Here is a 19,033-nt window from a genome sequence, read left to right as displayed (position 1 = left end):
CCACCATACCTAGAGGCATTAAAGTTACTTCAGCTGAAGAGTCTTTGAAAGCCCTCATCATACTTAACTGACATCTTACAAGATGGAATAAATTTTCTAACTTTTCAATAACAAAAATATTTAAGTTATTTGCCAAACAATTTACAACTGGCAAAAACATCACGCACACCGATATATGCATTATGCAGCACGCATTTTCAGTAAAACAGAGCTTTGGGGAAAACCAACTCTAAAACCTAGATTACTCAGGTATACTTTTATGGTCACAATGCTAACAGAGAGAGTGAGCTATCATTTTACATATAAAGTAAAATCAAACATTTGTAATCTTTCAAATATTTTATTTTAGTACTTTTAAATATGTTTTTATACAACAAAGATATAAAACAATATATTAATTCAATCTGCATTTAGAATCAAAACCATATTTACTTATTTACAGTACTCATGTTAAACTTCCCCATCATACCTTCTAGCCATTAAGTAATACTATTTTCTCTGTCCAAACAAAATTGAAGTAACTGTTCAGTGTGTAAAGTCATGTTTCTAATGAAGTACCATGTACAATGCAACTTGTGGTTTTTCACATTTGACAAATTTCTGATATTTGACAAAACTGAATTGAAAGAGCAAAACTAAGTTACAGTTAGTCTTTCTAACTACGCAGTCACTGGGCTAACAGGTCAGGTTATTGTGCTCCACATTTATCATCTGAAGTTCTTACATACCTATTACAAACTGGCTTTAAAAAATGTGCACGTCACTGAATTATGTACATAATACTCACTGCAAATTTCTTAAGATACAAATGGTAAGTATGCAGGATATTGCTACATGGGAAGTTCAGTGTTCACAATACTATAGTGTTTTAGTGTTATAGGTTGTGAGGGTTTTTTGGGTGTTTTTCTTTATATAATGAACAAGACATCAGTAGGTTCACTCCAAAGGACCTTTTTCCCCAGAAATACTGCTTCAATTATAATTGTGACAATGTCAAAGATACATCAGAAACAGTAATCCGTATGAATCATCAGTGGTCTACCAATTAACCCTTGATTGATAAAGTCTACATGTGCAAAACAATTCAGAGGGTAAGCTGGCTCACTGCTAGGACTTCTGCCAAATATACTTCCATCTTGACAAGACTATGATGGTTTTTGTAGTTACAGGTCAAGTTTCTGTAAAAGTATCCTAGAGTATTCAAAAAACCCAGAAAAATCAATATTGTCTGTAGATTACTGCAAATTCTCCCCAGCTCTTCAGTAGAAGCTACATGGACAGGATGAAAAACTATGATAGTTTTTATAGGTTACTTTTGTTATACTCCAGGTCCACAAAACCTACTTTTTTTTTTTTTTTCCCCCTAAGATACCTGCTATTGCTTCAAATGTGTATTTAATGATTAAGACTCAGGTCCATGGTAGTTTTGGTGCTTGAAACCCTAGTGGACTTTTGTACATCAAAAAACTAGCTAAATAGTAATGAAGAAGTGTAGCACTAAAGTATGCAAGCACTGCTTAAAAAAAAATCAAGGCGATATTAACTGTTGCAAAAGAATTGTGAAGATGTCCGAGTTCAACCCTTCCCTCTTTCCCTTTAATACTCTTTTTGGCACTACATAAGACAGAGCCATACAAAAAAGATTATAGGAACCTGTGTTTTTATCCTCGTTGAAGGGTTTCAATACTTCTAAATAAGATTATTTAGCATGCTTGCATCAAAAAATATTTTTTTTCCACATCATTTAACTGACTCTTGCTTCTTGAAGCAGCTAACATCAAGGTTTTATTTTGATGCTCTTTTTTTTTTTTCTTTTTACAGATTTATTCTCTCAGAACCCAGTTAAGTAGTAATTTTTTTGAAATTCTGCTGGAATGTTATCTTCTATAGTAGATGGGGGGCAGGAAATGAGGGAAAACTAAAAAGAAGGTAACATGACCTATGCCCATTACTGCAGCAGTTTACCATGCACAGCATGCACTTGACCTTCTCCAAGAAAACACTTAAAATGGTAACCCTCACTGAAGTCAGAGTATGTAGTGATTTGCTTGAAGTTAAGCATATAATTTGCTTCATCACAAGCAGTATACTTACAGGATCCAATTCTTGCTAGTCTTGGACTTAAATACGTCATGCTTATCTACATTTCTGTACCAACACTTTGTATAAGTGTTATCCTGTCTGCCAGAGGACATAAAGATAACTAACATATATGGAAGCTTCCTATATCATTATTCAAGAACAGGTGGAGGAACTGTGCTTAAAGATCCTTCCATAAGCTTTCGTCTGTAATCAGAATTTGCTAAAAAAAACACATCTATGAAAGTTTGATTTCTGTATGCAGGTGTAATGTCATAAACCCACTAGTTTAAGGGATCTTCCAGAAAGGAAAAACTAAAAGCAAAAAGTTTAGGAAAGCTATTTTAAGAAGTTGTGTCATAAGGTACAATGGAGGAAAAAAAAAAAAAAAGAAAGGAGGGGAGAGTGCCTGTATGTCTATCACTTCCAGGTATGTGCATATATATCCCTGAACTGATAACAGTAAGGAAGAGCTCAAGACTATTGTCAAGTCTCAAATATTACTAGATTTGCTAAGCTACCAAAAAAATGTGACCATCCCCTTCTTTTGTATATCCAGTTATTCAGTTAGGCTTTTCTACTTGATTAGTTTGTGTGCTTTGTAGTACTAGACTAATGTCATTAGACACGTACACTTGCTGACATAATGCAATAATTCATTCATTACTCTGAATTCAGATTATGTGTGCGCTCCCACAGACCACAGAAGATGACTTAGCACAAAATAGGTATAGCAAGTTAAAGGACAGGAAAAAGACTGGTGCATTAAACACAAGGGAGAAGGACAACCCTGAATGTATTTAGCACTAAATCCAAGGCCCAACGATGCTCTGCTGCCTTTACTTAAAAGTACTTGTCAGCAGCAGAGAAGCAGCAAAATGCTTTTAAAAGACTAACTCTTTAAAAAGGTACAGAATTTTAAGCCTGTCAGTTACTTGCAACTTGTTTCCATCTGATTAACAGTAAAGCTTACATGACCAACTTCACAGACTGACAGTGCTCTTTTGTGTGTGAAATCAGATTTTTCTGCCTTCTATCAATTTCAAGCCTTCCTCTTGCATGTTTCTAGACAAACAAAACTTCCACAACAGAAGACAACAATTATCCTGACAATGTTTTAACCCACTTCAATGCTCACAAAACCAACCTCTGTATATTACTTATCTTGGACTCGGACATTTAGCATCAAGGGAAAACAGCACAAAAGAACAAGTTTCCTTTAAAAAACACTGATAGGCAATGCTGATTTAAAACATGGATTTACTCAACAGAATTTGAAAAAATAAATTAGAACAAAGAGAGAAGCCTTACGTTTCAAAATATATGAACTTCATTAAAAAAAAAAAGAGTACTGAAATGATAGCTTTACTTTATGTAAACATTGTTACACTGGGCTGTACTTGAAAATTCTCCTGCATGTCTAAGTTGCAAAATAATTTTTCAGTTTAGACACAGCTATGCCAGTTAGCACTGACATGGTTCTTTTCAGAATTAACAGCTTCGCAATTTAATTGCATACCTCTCCACGTTATAATTCAAGAGTACAACTCTGCACATTCTGAGAACAGATGTTTCCTAGACTTTAAAAATTGCATTCATAACTGTGTGTGCATTGCAAAGGCAAATATAAATTAACAAATAGAGCTCTTTGATTATAAAGTCTCAAGAGGAATGTTCAAATTGCCTTTCTGAAATCAGAAAGGTAAGAACAGCAAATGAAGTGTCTTTAAATCTTTCAGAATATTTTCTCCTTTTTTTTTTTTTTTTTCTTAAGTGTAAGCATACTCCCCCAATTTGGATGGCAGGAGCCATTAGGCTATGGCAGATTGAACAATACAGTATTATACCTGCAATTTTGCTAAAAAATTGGAATGTTACAAATATAAAAGTCTGCAGAATAGTACAATATATGTGAGCTCAATACAGTTGGCAGAGATACTCTAAGATGCACAATTCCTCTGTGGAATAGGAGCTAAATTAAGTTACAAAAGTAATATACCACAAAGAGTGGAAGATAGCCAAGTTAGTACAATCCAGGTATATAAAAGTAACGCAACACGGCAAGAAGTAGGCCACAGTAGGTTACAAGCCTCCAAATACAAAACTGTCTGGCAAAATTCCAAAGGGATTCTTTTCCATGCAAACATAAGTACATTGTGGCCATTAAGTCAGCTTGTACCGAGCTGGAAATGCTTTGTGTAACTTTTCCAAGGCTGACTTACAATACCTTTTGCACATACCACCTATTCTGGAATTGCAATAACCAAATTAAAAAGTCTATAACATTTTTATAATTTGCACCTTTTACCTATCAGTTTTCATTCAGCATAAATCTAATTTGAAGTCTCCACAGCCAACCTTAGCATTGTCCCCTTACAAACCATGACATAAGAGATCACCAACTGTTATACATTATGGACTCAGAGTGTTGGTTTGGGGTTTTTGGGGGTGTTTTGTTGTGGTTTGTTTTTTTTTTTTTTAAACAACCAAAACTCAACTGCTTATGGTACTTTTATCTTTCAGCGTAGTAAATGAGCAACTTAAATTAAGAACTAGCCTCTTTTCATACTTGTTAGAAGAACATATACTGTGTGTATTTATATATATAACCAAATATACTGTGTGTATATATATCCAGAGATAATCACCATATTGTTGACACCAGAGTGCTAAAACATACATCAATATGAGCACTATTTCCAATACTCACTATTATTACTTTTCCTGAAAGAGTTACTACATGCATTTTCCCCATTCATTTATGGGACAGTAAGATATATGAAGAGAACTGTTCTGTTTTTCCAATGTTAAAGAGCTGCTCCTAAAAAACATGCACAGGTTTGGGTATAAAGCAATTAAAGCCACACAAAAGTTATTTTGTGGCTTTAAACTCACTAAAGCTAAATTAACTTTACTTTCCGTGGATGTAGCATTTACCTTAACTAATTTATTTAAACACAAAAGGGAAAATTTCCAAGTGCTAGAACAACCATATAGACAACGGAGACTAGACTAAATAAGCTCTCATTAAAAAAACATCATCACTGCATAGTCACAAGGCAGACTTTCATTTTTGGCAATCTGTATGCAGACCATTTATACTGTCAATTACACTTTAAGACTTGTTATTTAACAGTTAAGCAACCCTTTTAGCAAGGAACTACACTGCTTTCCTCATTATGACACAGTACTCCTCAATCTTTAAGTATACACAGAGTTTGTTTCGAAAATTACATTTATGACTGTTTTAAAAGAAAAATCTTCATAAAGTTCTAATTTTTTAGTCAGTATATGTAAAGGCCGGCATGTCAGGTAACGGAGATTATTTGGACCTGTAAAGGGTCTATTATATTCAGTACAAGCACATATTTGAGGTTAAAGTTCCTTAAATATTCACATAGAACCTTACTAGAGGTAACAGTATTCTGGTTCATACTCATGATTCACTGATAGCCTTTACCGGTCACTGCATTGTTTTCTATTTTAGCAACAAGAAAACAAAACACATCCCTGTGAAGTATGGTTACCCAATTTTATGGCTAAGAATCTAAGAAACAAGACAAGGAGGAAGAGATCGCAGAGTGAAAAATGTTACTTTATATCCCCCCCAGGTAGCCCTGTAGGATCTTAGTCATAACGCTTCATAAAAATCTGAATTGACTCACACTCTTCAGCCAATCAATCTTTTCAGTATAGTAGGTTTTGAAAAGGGCCAGCAATACTCATTGGGAACAGTACCATTAACATTGCATTCAAAAAAAGAAAACATTGGAAACCAGATCCTTGCTCTCCTGCTCTGTTGATATGCTCTAGTATTAGCCAATGTATGGTAATACAAAAAGAGTCTTGTAGTGATGTAAAAGGCAATGAAGACATCTATTGAATAATGTTCATGCGCAGCCAAAATGAAGAAGATTCCGAAGAGATTCAGGACCCAGGATAAGGTATGCAAGAAGTTCCAGCTCCTTGGCGTATCTAGGAGAAAACAGAAAGTGACTAACCTTGAATGTCTCAAAAACATGGCTCCTTACGAAATCCAGGCCTAGACATTGCAAGTTTTTATACAGATTTTTCATCCAAAAATGTGATGAAGTTACTGTCTTCACCTGAAAATTTTGTTTAGATCTACAGGTCCAATAAATCCAATGAAAACCACCACACAAGTTATAAATGTCTATCACTTAATGACTTCATTTACAAATACAGCTATTATGCATTTCTGGATTAACAGAGCATCCTAAAATAGTTTAGGACCATGCAGAGCAGAACTCTTTGTTCAACCAACTTTTTAATTAAAATCATGCCTTTTCCACGTAATAAGGGGAAAAATATCATAAAGCATACGTTATTCTGTTATTGCAGTCATACCATCAGAGGTGAACTCAAACTAATTATCTTAGCTTGCATATAGTGTATCAAATGACACTTTGATTTAGAGAAGAGCACTATTGTTTCATATATTCTCACTCATTATGAGGGTTGGTATTTCAACTTTATGGATTATACTAAACGTACACCCACCTAGCCTGGTATCTTGCCTGATAGGGGTCACTAGCAGATACCTAGGGAAGTGTACAGGAACAGACAATCATAAATATCTTCCCTAGTGCTCTCCCAGTAGCAATCTAGAAGCCCTTCTAATTTTCTTGGCTCACATGTTCTTTCAAATGTGCCCTATTCATCCTTCCATTAACCTAGGTGGTGCTGCTCCTTTCCTGTCTGCAAGTGAACTGTCACAAGTATGAGAAAGAGCACAGCAATCTGTATTTATATTTGTTTGCTTTAATGTTATACTCTGAACTTTTTGCGGAGGTCAAGCAGCAGATATTCTTAATGCTTAAGAACATTTAAGTATTTACACTCTTGCATCCTTGGTTGACAGCTAGCAGTACATATTCTTAACACTTAAGGACATTTAAGTATTTACACTCTGTACTTACATTCTGTGACAAAGAAGTTGAGCATGGTCAGGACGACAGTGTGGCCACTGAACATATAATCTCCACACGTATGTACTCCAGTCAGAGTCATTCCAAAGCCACTCCATATTGCAAACGCCCGCTGGAGTTTTGCCCAAACATTGCCATACAACTAAAAGACAGTGACATTAACTGTTAGTAAGTTCCAACCCCACCGCCCAAACAGCATGTCCTTAAAGTTAGCTGTACACCAGTATGTATGTTTAACACCATTTATCATGTTGGGTCTTTTATTAAAATGCAGGTTAGCACATCTTTGGATTTTATTGTGGCAGTGAGTCACGTTAGTAACTACAATTATTAATTGCATTCATCATACCTCTGATGAATACTGGAATTTAGAGCCAGTATTTTGTTGCAAGTGATTTACATACAGAGACTGCCACCTTTTTTTTTTTTTAATGTATTAAACCTGCCAATGTGTCATTATCAAGCTTCCAATACTTTTAGTTAGAAGTTAGGATAAAGCCACGAAATCCCATGTTCTATGGAATATCCCTTATTAGAAGGGGTGAAATAATAATAGTTTGGGTTTTTTGTTTGGTTTTGTTTTTTCAAAACCATGCATCCAACAAGGCAAAGAAGCGATTACTCCACTTTCAGCCTTTCTTCATGAACTCAGTATCTTAAGCGCATACTTCTTTGATGTACTCTCTCTTATTTACACTGTGAAATATTCTGAACACCCTTTCTCAAGTAACTATCTCCTTTCCAAAGTGGGAAGTGCTTCTAAGACCCCTAGTTCTTACGCTGTTCTTACAAACACACATCTAACATTATGGTCACAACAATCTTAATCATATCTTAAATAAAATTAAAAAAAAAAAAAAAAAAGGAAACAAGAGAAATTATTTAAAGCATTTTAAGTTTTTACCTTTCCAGTACACTGCAAGTGCTGGCCTGGCACAGAGAGTGAGGTAACAAACATTGTAATGCAACGTAATAAGAATACCGTCCCCATGAGGCTGCACAGCCTTCGCAGAAGTATAGACCTGGGAAAAGTACATAGGAACTGATTGCAAGAATCCCAAGATATTGTATTTTTAAATCAGGAAAGTTACAATAAAAACATTTCTCCCTACCCCAACTTAATCCCATGAAGTCCCTTCATCATTGCTGCAAGTTTCACAGTAAAAAAAATTACTGTACTGTCAAGGTATGGTTCCACATGACAGGGCGAGACACTTACTGTCACCAAAAGGTACAGCCCCACTCCTCTGCAACTACACTTGCACTAGCTTTGGCACTCATGCCTTCTGTTGGCAAACTGATAAAAATCAACAAACTGGTAAAAATTTAACTTAAAATCCTCACACACACAAAAGCGTTTTCTACCCTTCAGCAACAGCAAGCTGCTAGGCTGGCGCAGTCACCCCACGGAATTTCATTCTCATAGGATTTTATTATATATACACAAAATTGTTACAGTATGAAAGTATATGCTGACAACTCTCTGAAATACATGTGTTCTGAAGGAAATTACACATAAATCTGGTAGAAAAGTAAATTCAGATTACTCCTTTGTAAGATTCACAAGTCACCATTCTTGATTAAATCCTCCCTAACCCATTTTAACAGAGACATATTAGAAGCTTACAAGTTGCTTATTAAGTGGGAAGACTTAAACAATCATCATAAATTCTTGTTACAGTTCTTTCTTTGAATCAAAGTACTGGTTAATTTGAATTTTATATACTGTACCTGTGTTTGTGAAGCAGCAGAACCAACAGCCAAATGTAGCAAAGAATTACACCACATACTTCAGTCATAGCAAAAGCCCATGGTATCCTAGGGACGCTAAAAGAAGATGAACGAAGAAAGTTAACTTACAATACAAAGCCTTAATTTTTCTTTCTAGCCTCGGTATTTAGAATAAAGGCATGTAAAGTTTTAACTACAAAACTAACTTGCATTAATCTGACAACAGTTTAAACTACAACCAAAAATTATTTTGTTAGACTGAATTAACTAGAACTTGAATTAATTTTTAATTACATTATCTCCTTTCTAATAATGTATTTTCAGCAGACATTTACACAGAATTCACTAAGTCAAGGAAAATCTCTAGTATGCTCTCTTAATTTACATGTGTGATTTACTAACAGGATGTGTTCCTCTACCATTGTTTCACAACAACCTTTTTCATTCTGACACAAACTTGCATCATGTCAATTATGCTGCTTATGCTTATGAGAATACCATGTCAACACAGTTAATGAAATGCTGCAAAGCCTAAAATCCTAAATACTTGTAATGAAGCAGAACTGCACAGAGAAGCGTTAGGAAAAATAAAAATTGTTTTCAAAGTTAGATTTCAATGATAATCACTATATGCAAACCTTTGAGTCTTGCTTGTCAAAACATTTAAGACTTTCTTGCACATGTATGGCACCAGTCACAATTTCCACTCTGCAATTTCACCAAAATACAGACTGACAGATTTCGGTAGAGGCTGCTCCTCGTAGTTTTGTGTTCCCCTTGATACAAAGGGGTAGCAAAGCCCTGCTCAAATGCTAGCTGTGTAGTAATCCTCTCACATTGTTTTGTGAGCAGCTGCTTTCTGACCTGTCCCATCCTCCTGCCCACTGAATACCATGGCAGTGCCCCGGGAACAGTAATGCCATAGCTCCCGTTCTCTCTCCTCTCGTCCGCTCTGATGGATGTGGTCCATCCTTGCTGAGTTTTACCTAAATTTATGGGGGATTCTGCACACTTACTCAAAAGGTTAGACCACTACTGACTTCACAAAAACCATTAATGAAAATGGAAATTACTGGCAGGAACAAGGAGGCCACAAAGACTGAAATCTGAAGCAGTTTATCTTGTCTTTTAAAACTCTCTAGACAGTAAGTTCTCTATGGCACAAGTACACTTGCTCAAAGGCAGCATTTATTCCCCCTGAAATCTGTAGTCAATGACTAGAATTTCACCTTTGCTATTGTCTCTCTTTTCTGCCTGAAGCGGAATATCTTCTTTAAAAAATAAGCAGGTACTGTGTAAGTCACCACACTGTTTTAGTACACAGATACTGTACGGTTAAAAAAAAGATACTGGCCTATTCAGTCTAGTTCAGAGTTTCCCTAAACCATCTTCAACAAGTTGACAATGGGGAAACAGCATAAATACAGTATCAATGCTGTTCCCTTTCAATTTGCTGGCTCACTGGCAGACCAAAATATTCCTTCATCAGATTTTTTTCTGTATCAAGACATGTTAAGCTTCACAGCAGCATCTGGATTTCAGAAAAAGCATATGGCTGCTTAGCTGTGCCAGCTGACCATCACCATCATTTACTAGAATGAGAGGATGGACAAATTAATTCCTGTGTTATGATAGCTAAAAATGTAGAATTAAATATAAACTGCGTAGAAGAACAGATCAATTTATTTCCCCCTGAGAAGACTAAATCTCTGCATCTAACTGACGCACATTTCAATCTCAGCAGAAGGGTTTACTACACTCTAATTACTATTTTGCAGAGGCATCTTCAAGAGCATATGAAACTTTGACAATGAAGAACAGACAGCCTATACTTTAACCATCAAGTTACTCTTCTGTTTTAAAAGAAAATTTCTTACCTATCTAGAAATATGTCTGGTAGAGGTGGGTATGTTTGCATGTCAGGTACTCGCTCATGTACTATAACCATAACGAATGACGTAAAGCCAAACACTATGAAGACATACACACAACTTAAAACTGTCTTCCAATACTCTGGGTCCAGTCTTCGGGTAGAGTGTTTGTTTTTTCCATTTGCATATTGATACTGATCACCATTCAAGTCAGTAACTGGTCCATCATAGTCCCGCGGTACTTCACCATTACAAAACCAATCTGTACCCTGTAGCGAACCAACACTTGGGCACGCTGTGCCAATGTGACCATCGCTGTTGTAACCCAGCTCTTCCAGGACATCAATGTGTTGCTTCTGTAGTTTGCGTATGGACAACATTAGCCTTTTGATATCCCCCAGGACTTTGATTTCCAAAGGAGGGGATCGTAAATCATACTCAGTAAGCGTCAGCAGTGTAATTCCATCTAGCCTGTGTCTATTGCACAAAACATCCACATATTCACAGAAGCCTTCTTCCTTCAGCCACTTGGCCACGTTCTTGGTAGTCCAACGTCGAATGCAAAGCTGGTTATTGCCTGCCATCATCCTTCTCTATCCGCCAATAAAATTGACCTGTTACATGTTGGAGAAAGAGACAAATCCTGAATGTTTTAACGAAGATTACTGAAATGCCACTGTATTTTGTGTGATTTTAATGCTTGATTAGCCAAAGGCTTTTTATATAACAGCCAGCTAAAAACCAGACATATAATTTATTAGGTAAGTAATATAAAAATGCTTTTTAAAACATTTTTTATTCAAGTAAAACTCAATTAAGATTGTCTCACTTGTTCCTAAATAGAAATTTAAAGCTACCAAGAGGCAGACTATTTCCTAGATGTACCCAGTATACTTTTATTCTTTTGTTAAAAAAATAAAGAAATCCAAGTTTGTTAATTACACTAGGCAATGAAAAACAAAGATTGCTCTGTTTAAATACCAGCTTAATCATTAGTCTTTTCCACTGTTTGCAGTTCATAATCTAAGCAAGAAAGTATAGCCAGCAATGATGTAAAACTGAATTAAAGCTAAAATAATACATTACAGGTCCAATACTTTCCACTGTTTTAAAAAATATACTGAAACTTTGGTGGCATGACATTTCAACACACACCCCCCACCAAGTAAACCTAAGACTAGGAATCTACAATAACGTTGACCTGAGGCATCTTAGTTGTATGTTGATGGTGCAGCCATCATATGTCTGTCTTTGTTTGATCTCAGTAATTAAGACAGATGTTTATTGTATTGCGAATCCTTTAAAATATTCAGCTTTCAAGATAACATTACTAGATATTAAGCATTAGCTTTAATTCCAAAGCATCTTCAAAAGTGATGTGGCAACAGATAATGTAGTAACACGCCAAAACCAGAAAAGATGTATTGTCTTCATACAGATTTCTCAGTAATTGTTGTCTTGACTCAAGAATATTGTTTGAAGGAAGACAAGACATCTCAGCAACATTTTAGTCACATGGAGGTGACAAGTCACCAGAACAACTTAGAACAACAACCAGAAAAAAATCAACCACAGAATGTTACGTGGAATACATGAAAAAACTTTGAAAGGCTACCAGCCATGTAAAAGTAATAAAAAGCTTATCCAATATTTAAGACCCACAGCAGTACAGAATGTATTTGTGCATAATTTATATTTGGTGGTTTATGTACAGCTACCATATAAGAAACAGCTACAATTTCACAGCTCTTTCGTGCTCAAAGAAACAGTCTAATTAATTAGAATGCTTCAATCATGTCAACCAAATCTCAGAAAATGCAAGATAGTACAATACACTAGCGCCACATACATCATTCAAGGTTTTCAGAATGAAAGCAAGGAAACAGTCTATTTAATCTATTATTTAGCTTCTGTATATAGTAAACAGGTACTCAAACCAATCATGAATATTCAACAAAGTTTTACATTGTTTTCAGGGGCACAGCTCTTCCGCAAACAGAAGTTCTTTCCTTCTCACTCCTCTTTCTAAAGAGGTACTGTACCTATTGTTAGAAGTAGCTCTTATCATAATTATTGGATGCAACTTTTTCTTCCAGATCACATCTAATAGGACCACACATTATTTTATTCTATATCAGAGAAGATTCAATTCAATGAGATTTCCCAGCAGTAAAAAAAAAAAAAAAAAAAAAATAGTTTAGAAGAAAAATGAGAGCACAAATCAAAGTTGCCCTTCTAAAAGAATTAAGGGAGTAGTACATCTGAAGATATTCTCTCTGGAGTTGATTGTATATTAACAACATGCATTTAATGCATAGTTTTAACTTCTCAAAACTCCATATACAGTCAATAGGTATATAAGCTTTAAGACCTTGATTTAAATAGTTGCCAAAATGTCTGTAAACCACTGCTAGAATCTCTGCATTTACTATACTTTTCCTTCTCCATATAAAAGGGTATTTGCTCATTTCTATGTTATCTTACTATTTTTTAGTATTGCTCAGAACAACTGTAACAACTACTTTGCTCACACAGCTATTAACAAAAGAAATTATTACATTTAATTTGTAATTAATGATCAGTTAATTGATTTTTTTTGTACTACATATTTTTACCTTACTCCAGTAAAACAAACAAACTTGAGTTGCTTATCTGGACTTCCAGCTTTCCTTACTCAGAAATACAGATGACATACTGGAAAAAAAATTGTTAATCATAGTGGTTTTTTTAGAAAACTTGTGATGATTACAGTGTTATAAAGCAGTGAATTTAGACTCACCAAAAATACACTCAACTTACTGATCTGTCTTCTAACCAAAGCAAGTTCTGAGGGCAAGGAAAAGAAATTCTCCCTAACCTACAAGAATTCTGTTCGTTTGTGACAAGTCAAGAAGCCTAACACCAGCCAAGTGTTTCTTCATCTGGCATTGCAGGAATAAAAATCAGCCCTTACTTTACATGCAATAAAAGTGACCTTACATCACTGAATACGCATACCCATCAAAGGTCACTACTGAATGGGCTGGACCTGGGAGAAAGTCTACACTAACCTTACGATGCACCTGATAGTACTTGCTCCTGTTTTTAAATGCTGTCAAAGATATTTAACCAACTGGAAAAGACAAAGAAATCAACAAAAGAAACAAGCACTTACACAAAACACAAACGTAAACCATTCCACACAGCTGGTAGCTAATTTTGTTGCAACAGTTCAGTCTGGTTTTGATGACAAGGCAATTTCTTGAAACTCAGAAGCTGCCTTCTCCTTCAGACTACTCGTTTAGTGACACGTCTGTAGTTCAAAGGGTAAAAAGCACTTTCCCTAATAATCTTAGCACCTGGAATACAAGACAGATCTCTGTGCCCAACTGCCCGTGTTCATTTTTGAAACTTATGAACGCTACATAACATTTCCAACACTACCAGTCTGCAACGCAAGACTGACTAGTGTAGCAGAAGAGACCAAAGTCACCTAGATAACTGTACTTGTCTTCTGAAAGAAAACAGCACTGGTAACTACTTTGCCCTCTACGTTACTGGTTTTATTGCTGAAACCAAATAACGGATAACATTATTTAATGATGAATAACACGCATGAGTAACACAGAGCAAGCACAGACTTAAAACATCAGAGGGCAAAATATACTTTTCGCCTGATGTCAGCAATGTCTGTAGCTAGCTACTTGATTACTCTCCTGCTACTGCGACTTTATATTTAGTCAGCTCATCAGCAGTACATATCATGTGTCCTGTTTCCCCTTTTTCCTTTCCCAGCCTTTCAATTAACAGCATGAACACAACTGAATATGAACTTCATGCACATGGGTATAAGTTTGGTTTTTTTTTTTTCTTTTTTTTTTTTTTTTAAAAAAGTTACTTTATGAGCCATGAACATTTCTACAATTTGGTTAGGGCATTTTAAAAAACAAGATACCTCTGAGAGGCTGAGTATACCCATAGCACAATATTTTTCCTCAATGTATATTTAAATATGGAAAATTAATCTCTCTCAAAATGATTATCCACAATTCTATCATGCTTGCCTCTACTGAATTACTGCTAGTCAGCTATTAAGTCCCTAACTTTCCTAGCATCTAGACTTTGAGTCAGTATATTGAGGTAAAAATGTGGAAAGTTGAATACAATTATCCCTACTTTAGCCAAGGAAAAGTAGCGTTAACATCACACTAACATTAGGCTGCAATCTTGTTACAGAAACAAAACTTGATTACGCCAGAATCATAGCTGAAGATCCTAGGTATGTCCGCAGCAGTTAGCGGAGTGCTGACCGGATTTGTTTATTCCAGGTGCGCATGCAAAACTCTACCAGCACCATTATTGCGTCACCACCTGCCCTCACGTGCCTGGGAGAGCCTGTGGCTCTCCTTGCTGACATGCTGCTTGATTTTTTCCCCCAGCTAGGTTCAATTCTCACCATCCTTGAGAGGAATTTTAGCAAGGTCACTGAAGAACTATCAGATCTCAAGTGATGTAACTTACGTTTCTTTGTGGAAGGTTTCAAGCTGAAGTTTGAATATAGGCAATTCCGCCGGCCTAGGAGCACAACATCACACACTTTGGGGGAAAAGTTTTTCTGTACAAAGGCTGCTGGTTCACAATGTGGACAAGACCCAGGTTTGAGGCCTTGGCTCCCCAGCACGAAAAAGCCATACGCAAAAACGCGCACTGAGCCAGCCTGCAATAATAAGGCTACTGTCACATACCAACTTAGTAATGCTGTGCTGGAAAAAGAACATACAGCACTGCCTTGTTATGCATCAAAAGTCTCCGATACTCTGCTGACTTGCAGCAGAAGCTTGTCACTTGCTCTTGCTGTCACTGTATTTGTGCTTTTGTAGTGGGATTTGGAAGGTTCAGGGGGAGCAATGAAACCCTTTCAGCAGCAGTCAAGAAGTAATCATCATCTGCTGTCCAGTCAGTAGCAGAAAGCACTCTTGCATGTGATGATGGGAAAACAGCTATCAAGGAGACAAACAGTTTCTCACAGAAACACATGATCTACTACTAACAAATATAGCACAAATAGCTACCATGCTATATATAAAATCTATCAAACATAGCAAAACGCCCACCATGAAATAAAAATATTGGATAAGTATTTTCCTGAAGCAAGCATACAATAACTTCAAATGCAGAAATATTCCTGTAAAACTTGCATTCAATTTTACTTAGTGACTTTGCTATCACAGTCGTTTCATAAATATTTCTAGCAAGTAAGATTATTGGCAGTATTCTACCATACCCAAAGGCTTTAGTGCTATTTATGAAGGCAAGATAAGAAATCTCCTAAAGTAACACTCGTACAGTTTATTGTATGTCTTAGGTTTTAAACCATGAAGGAAGATGTGCTTTTCAAGAATTAGTCATTGAAGTGCTGCATTGTGGAAAATATAGAACTGATACTGTAAAATCAAAGATTAGCTCCGTATGCTTAGAAGAGTCTTTCTGGTGGAACACCTCCGTGCAAAACCGACAGCAGCTACTACAGAAAGTCCTGAGAGCTAAACATACTTGTCTTAAGAACCACTAAGTGCAGTTACATGTTGCAGCAAGCTGAACAGAATACATACTGCTCCCTGACTTCTACACCTCATTAAACCAAATGGGTTGTACTATACTCAAGTGAACACTGAGAGTGGCTCAACTCCTGATCTACTAACTGGCTAACAAAACATTTTTTATCCTACCACCATAATTCAAGGCACACACAAGTGATTTTTAAACAACTGATCAAGTACTCCACTACTTAAGATTTAATTCACAGTATTTCATTAATATTTGCACAAGATATTGAACACTTCACATGCTAAATGTCAAGTGTCAAGTATTTTTTCCTCCAACTTCAAGAAATAGTTTATCCATCTCATAACAGAATGTTTGCTGCTCTTTATCCTTATACAACTTAGCAGTAAAACAATTCAGGTGTGCTTTTCCCTTTTTATTTCTTTCTTTTCTTCCCACACCCTCATCTCAGGATGGAAATAGGGGAAGACATGAACAAACTCTCCATTCAAATTAATACCAGAACAATATCTTAAGTGAAACTGTGTTTGTTCTTACTCCCCACAATCATTTACAACCTGATCTTTCTGCTCTACTGAAAATCTAGGAGCCTTCCTCATTTTAGATGCATTAAAATAAATAAGAAATAAAAAAAAACTTTTAAAAGTTATGTGATTATCAAATAAACATTTATAATGTAATACAGTTTATGGATCTCAAACAGCCTAGCAGGCTGCAAAACTGAGCTCTGTACAAAGGAAAGTGATAGTATAGAGCCTGAAAGACTGCAACTCCTAGGCCAACCTGTGTTTTTAATCGTATACTACCCAAAAAAACCCTAACCATTCAGCAAAAAGTTCACATAGAATAACAAACAAGATAACTTAAAATTCTTGCTCTTGACAAATCTACAGAATGTTTCCTTCACATCTAGAGTAGCACTTTTGGAACAAAAACTTACGAAACTTCCCAAAGAACTTCCTTCCACTGTGTATAAAAATCACTTCGCCCAATCCTGCAAGTTAATTCCACCTTTTTTTCTATATCACAGAAAGCAAAAGGAAGAACAAGGTCAGGCATTTCCTTACCTCTAATATCCAGCAAGAGGCACGCCCTACCAAACATGAGGGGCACTTAAATGCCAGGAAATGTCTTGCTGTGTTCTCGCCACTCCAGAGCACAGCATGATCAGCTGCTCTGTGGAGGTGGCAGAGACACTGTGTCCAGCTGCGTGAAGGAGCTCTGTGGAGATGCAGCATACTTAGCACAAGCGGAGTCTTCCATCGAGTCATCTTACAATGCAGAATATGTGTTGGGTTTTTATAAAATGAATTTTGCAAACTGCAGCATCAACTAGAAAACCATGAGACCACCTCAACTCCAGTTACAAACCAATAAACATGTGAACATGAAAACTGCCTCTCATTTGCCTCTTCTTCCATTAACTTACAGAGCTGAAAAAAACCATACCCTTTTGAAGTATTATTTTTAAAAAATAGCAATCAGCAATCATTAAGTGAAGAGTCTGAGAGGCCACCTAATGTATTAGCAATGTAGATTTGAGAGACTGAGTGGATAAAAGTTCCCACAGAGTTTCAGCTTTCTAAACACACACAGGCCTTAAACTCACACAGAATCTGTCCCACACAGGCAGACTCCTCCATTTAATCCTGATACTCGAACAGCATACACACAAGCCAGTAACTGCACTTTTCCATACTACCTTGTTAATTATCAAATCCTACATGCTCAAAAACATTTTTACTCAAAACTAAATACTCTGCCCTCAGAAAACCCACCAATTTTACACCATTGGCAGAGAAAACAGTAAGATAGTTGAATACCTGCTTTGACCTGGTACAGCTGTTTTGCTATCCAACTGTAAGACTGATACAGAGCACAAGTACTCGGCATCATTTCCAGAAACGATTTGTTTCCTGTGAAGGCTGACACAGGAATGAGAAACCAAACGATTTCCCTCTCCTACCAGACCTGCTATAACGAAAAAGCACAGCAGCAGCACGCCCCCGACCTACCTGGTATTTTCCCCGTTCTTGCTGAGCACACCGCCGATCCTGCCACCTCCCCGATAAACACGTTCACGCCCGGTCTGCTAATGAGGCTTTTCCCCCTCGTTCATCATTGTTGAAGCAGAAAATCTACACCGTTCAGAAGGAAATCGACACGACCAGGCACAAAAACTAAAACACTGCATCCTCTCCACGGCAGACGAAATAACGCAAGCGAGAAGCACGGGTGATTCCGAGCTTCTCAGCAGACCGGCCTCCCCAGGAGCTGGCAGCCAGGCCCCGCGGCAGGCCGCCGCCAGCCCGGGGGGACGCTGGGGCCTCGAGAGAGATGCGTCCCTGAAAGATACGCGCATCACTTGCGGCGGAGCGGACCCTAGCGCAAACGGACCGTGCGGGCGGCTTTCCCCCGCCTCCCGCGGCGGGTGAAGCTGTTCTCCTCCGACCCAGCCGCTGGAGCGCACCAGCCCCTTCCCTCCCGAGGCCCGCGGAGCCCGCCCGCAGCCCGGGGCGCCCACACGCCGCCCCCGGCCCCGCCGCGGCGGGGGCAGCGCCCGGGGACCCGGCCGCTCGGCGGCGGGCTCCCAACGGCGGGGCGGCTCTCCGCGTCCCCGGCCGGCAGCGGGGCGGCCCCCGCGGGCCCGGCGCCGGGCACCGCGCGACCCCCGCGGGGAGGAGGGGAGGGGAGCGCCGCCCCACCCCGCACCTCGCCCCGCCTCACCTGCCGCCGCGGCAGCAGCGGCGCTATGTGGCGGTGCCGCAGCGCCCGGCCCCGGGGCGGCGACGGCGGCAGCGGCTCCTGCGCGCCCTCCCTCTCTCCGGCGGCGGCGGCGGCGGCCACCGCCACCACCCC

At 37.9% G+C, this 19,033-nt stretch overlaps 1 protein-coding gene across 8 annotated transcripts; it reads right to left on the bottom strand.

Moving 5' to 3' along the window:
* Positions 1–359: 359 nt before the first annotated feature.
* SAMD8 (sterile alpha motif domain containing 8) lies at positions 360–19,033 on the bottom strand. 8 transcript variants are annotated; one of them, XM_082310979.1, is made up of 9 exons: positions 18,190–18,690; positions 17,242–17,395; positions 15,131–15,609; positions 13,785–13,968; positions 10,637–11,244; positions 8,760–8,855; positions 7,933–8,050; positions 7,020–7,170; positions 360–6,054 (listed from the first exon to the last, which is right to left on the bottom strand). In XM_082310979.1, exons 5-9 carry the CDS (start codon positions 11,215–11,217, stop codon positions 5,750–5,752), a joined length of 1,251 nt encoding a protein of 416 aa, XP_082167105.1. In that variant the 5' UTR covers positions 11,218–11,244; positions 13,785–13,968; positions 15,131–15,609; positions 17,242–17,395; positions 18,190–18,690; the 3' UTR covers positions 360–5,749. The 8 variants fall into 8 exon arrangements, with proteins under 8 accessions (XP_082167105.1, XP_082167106.1, XP_082167107.1 ...); XM_082310980.1 differs by having other exon boundaries at positions 15,131–15,326; XM_082310981.1 differs by lacking the exon at positions 13,785–13,968.

The sequence above is a fragment of the Platalea leucorodia genome (genome assembly GCF_965183815.1).
Source record: "Platalea leucorodia genome assembly, chromosome: 4".
In the NCBI taxonomy this organism is placed as follows: Eukaryota; Metazoa; Chordata; class Aves; order Pelecaniformes; family Threskiornithidae; genus Platalea; species Platalea leucorodia.
The sequence above is the reverse complement of the archived record's forward strand: the minus strand, read 5'-3'. Positions and strand labels throughout refer to the sequence as shown.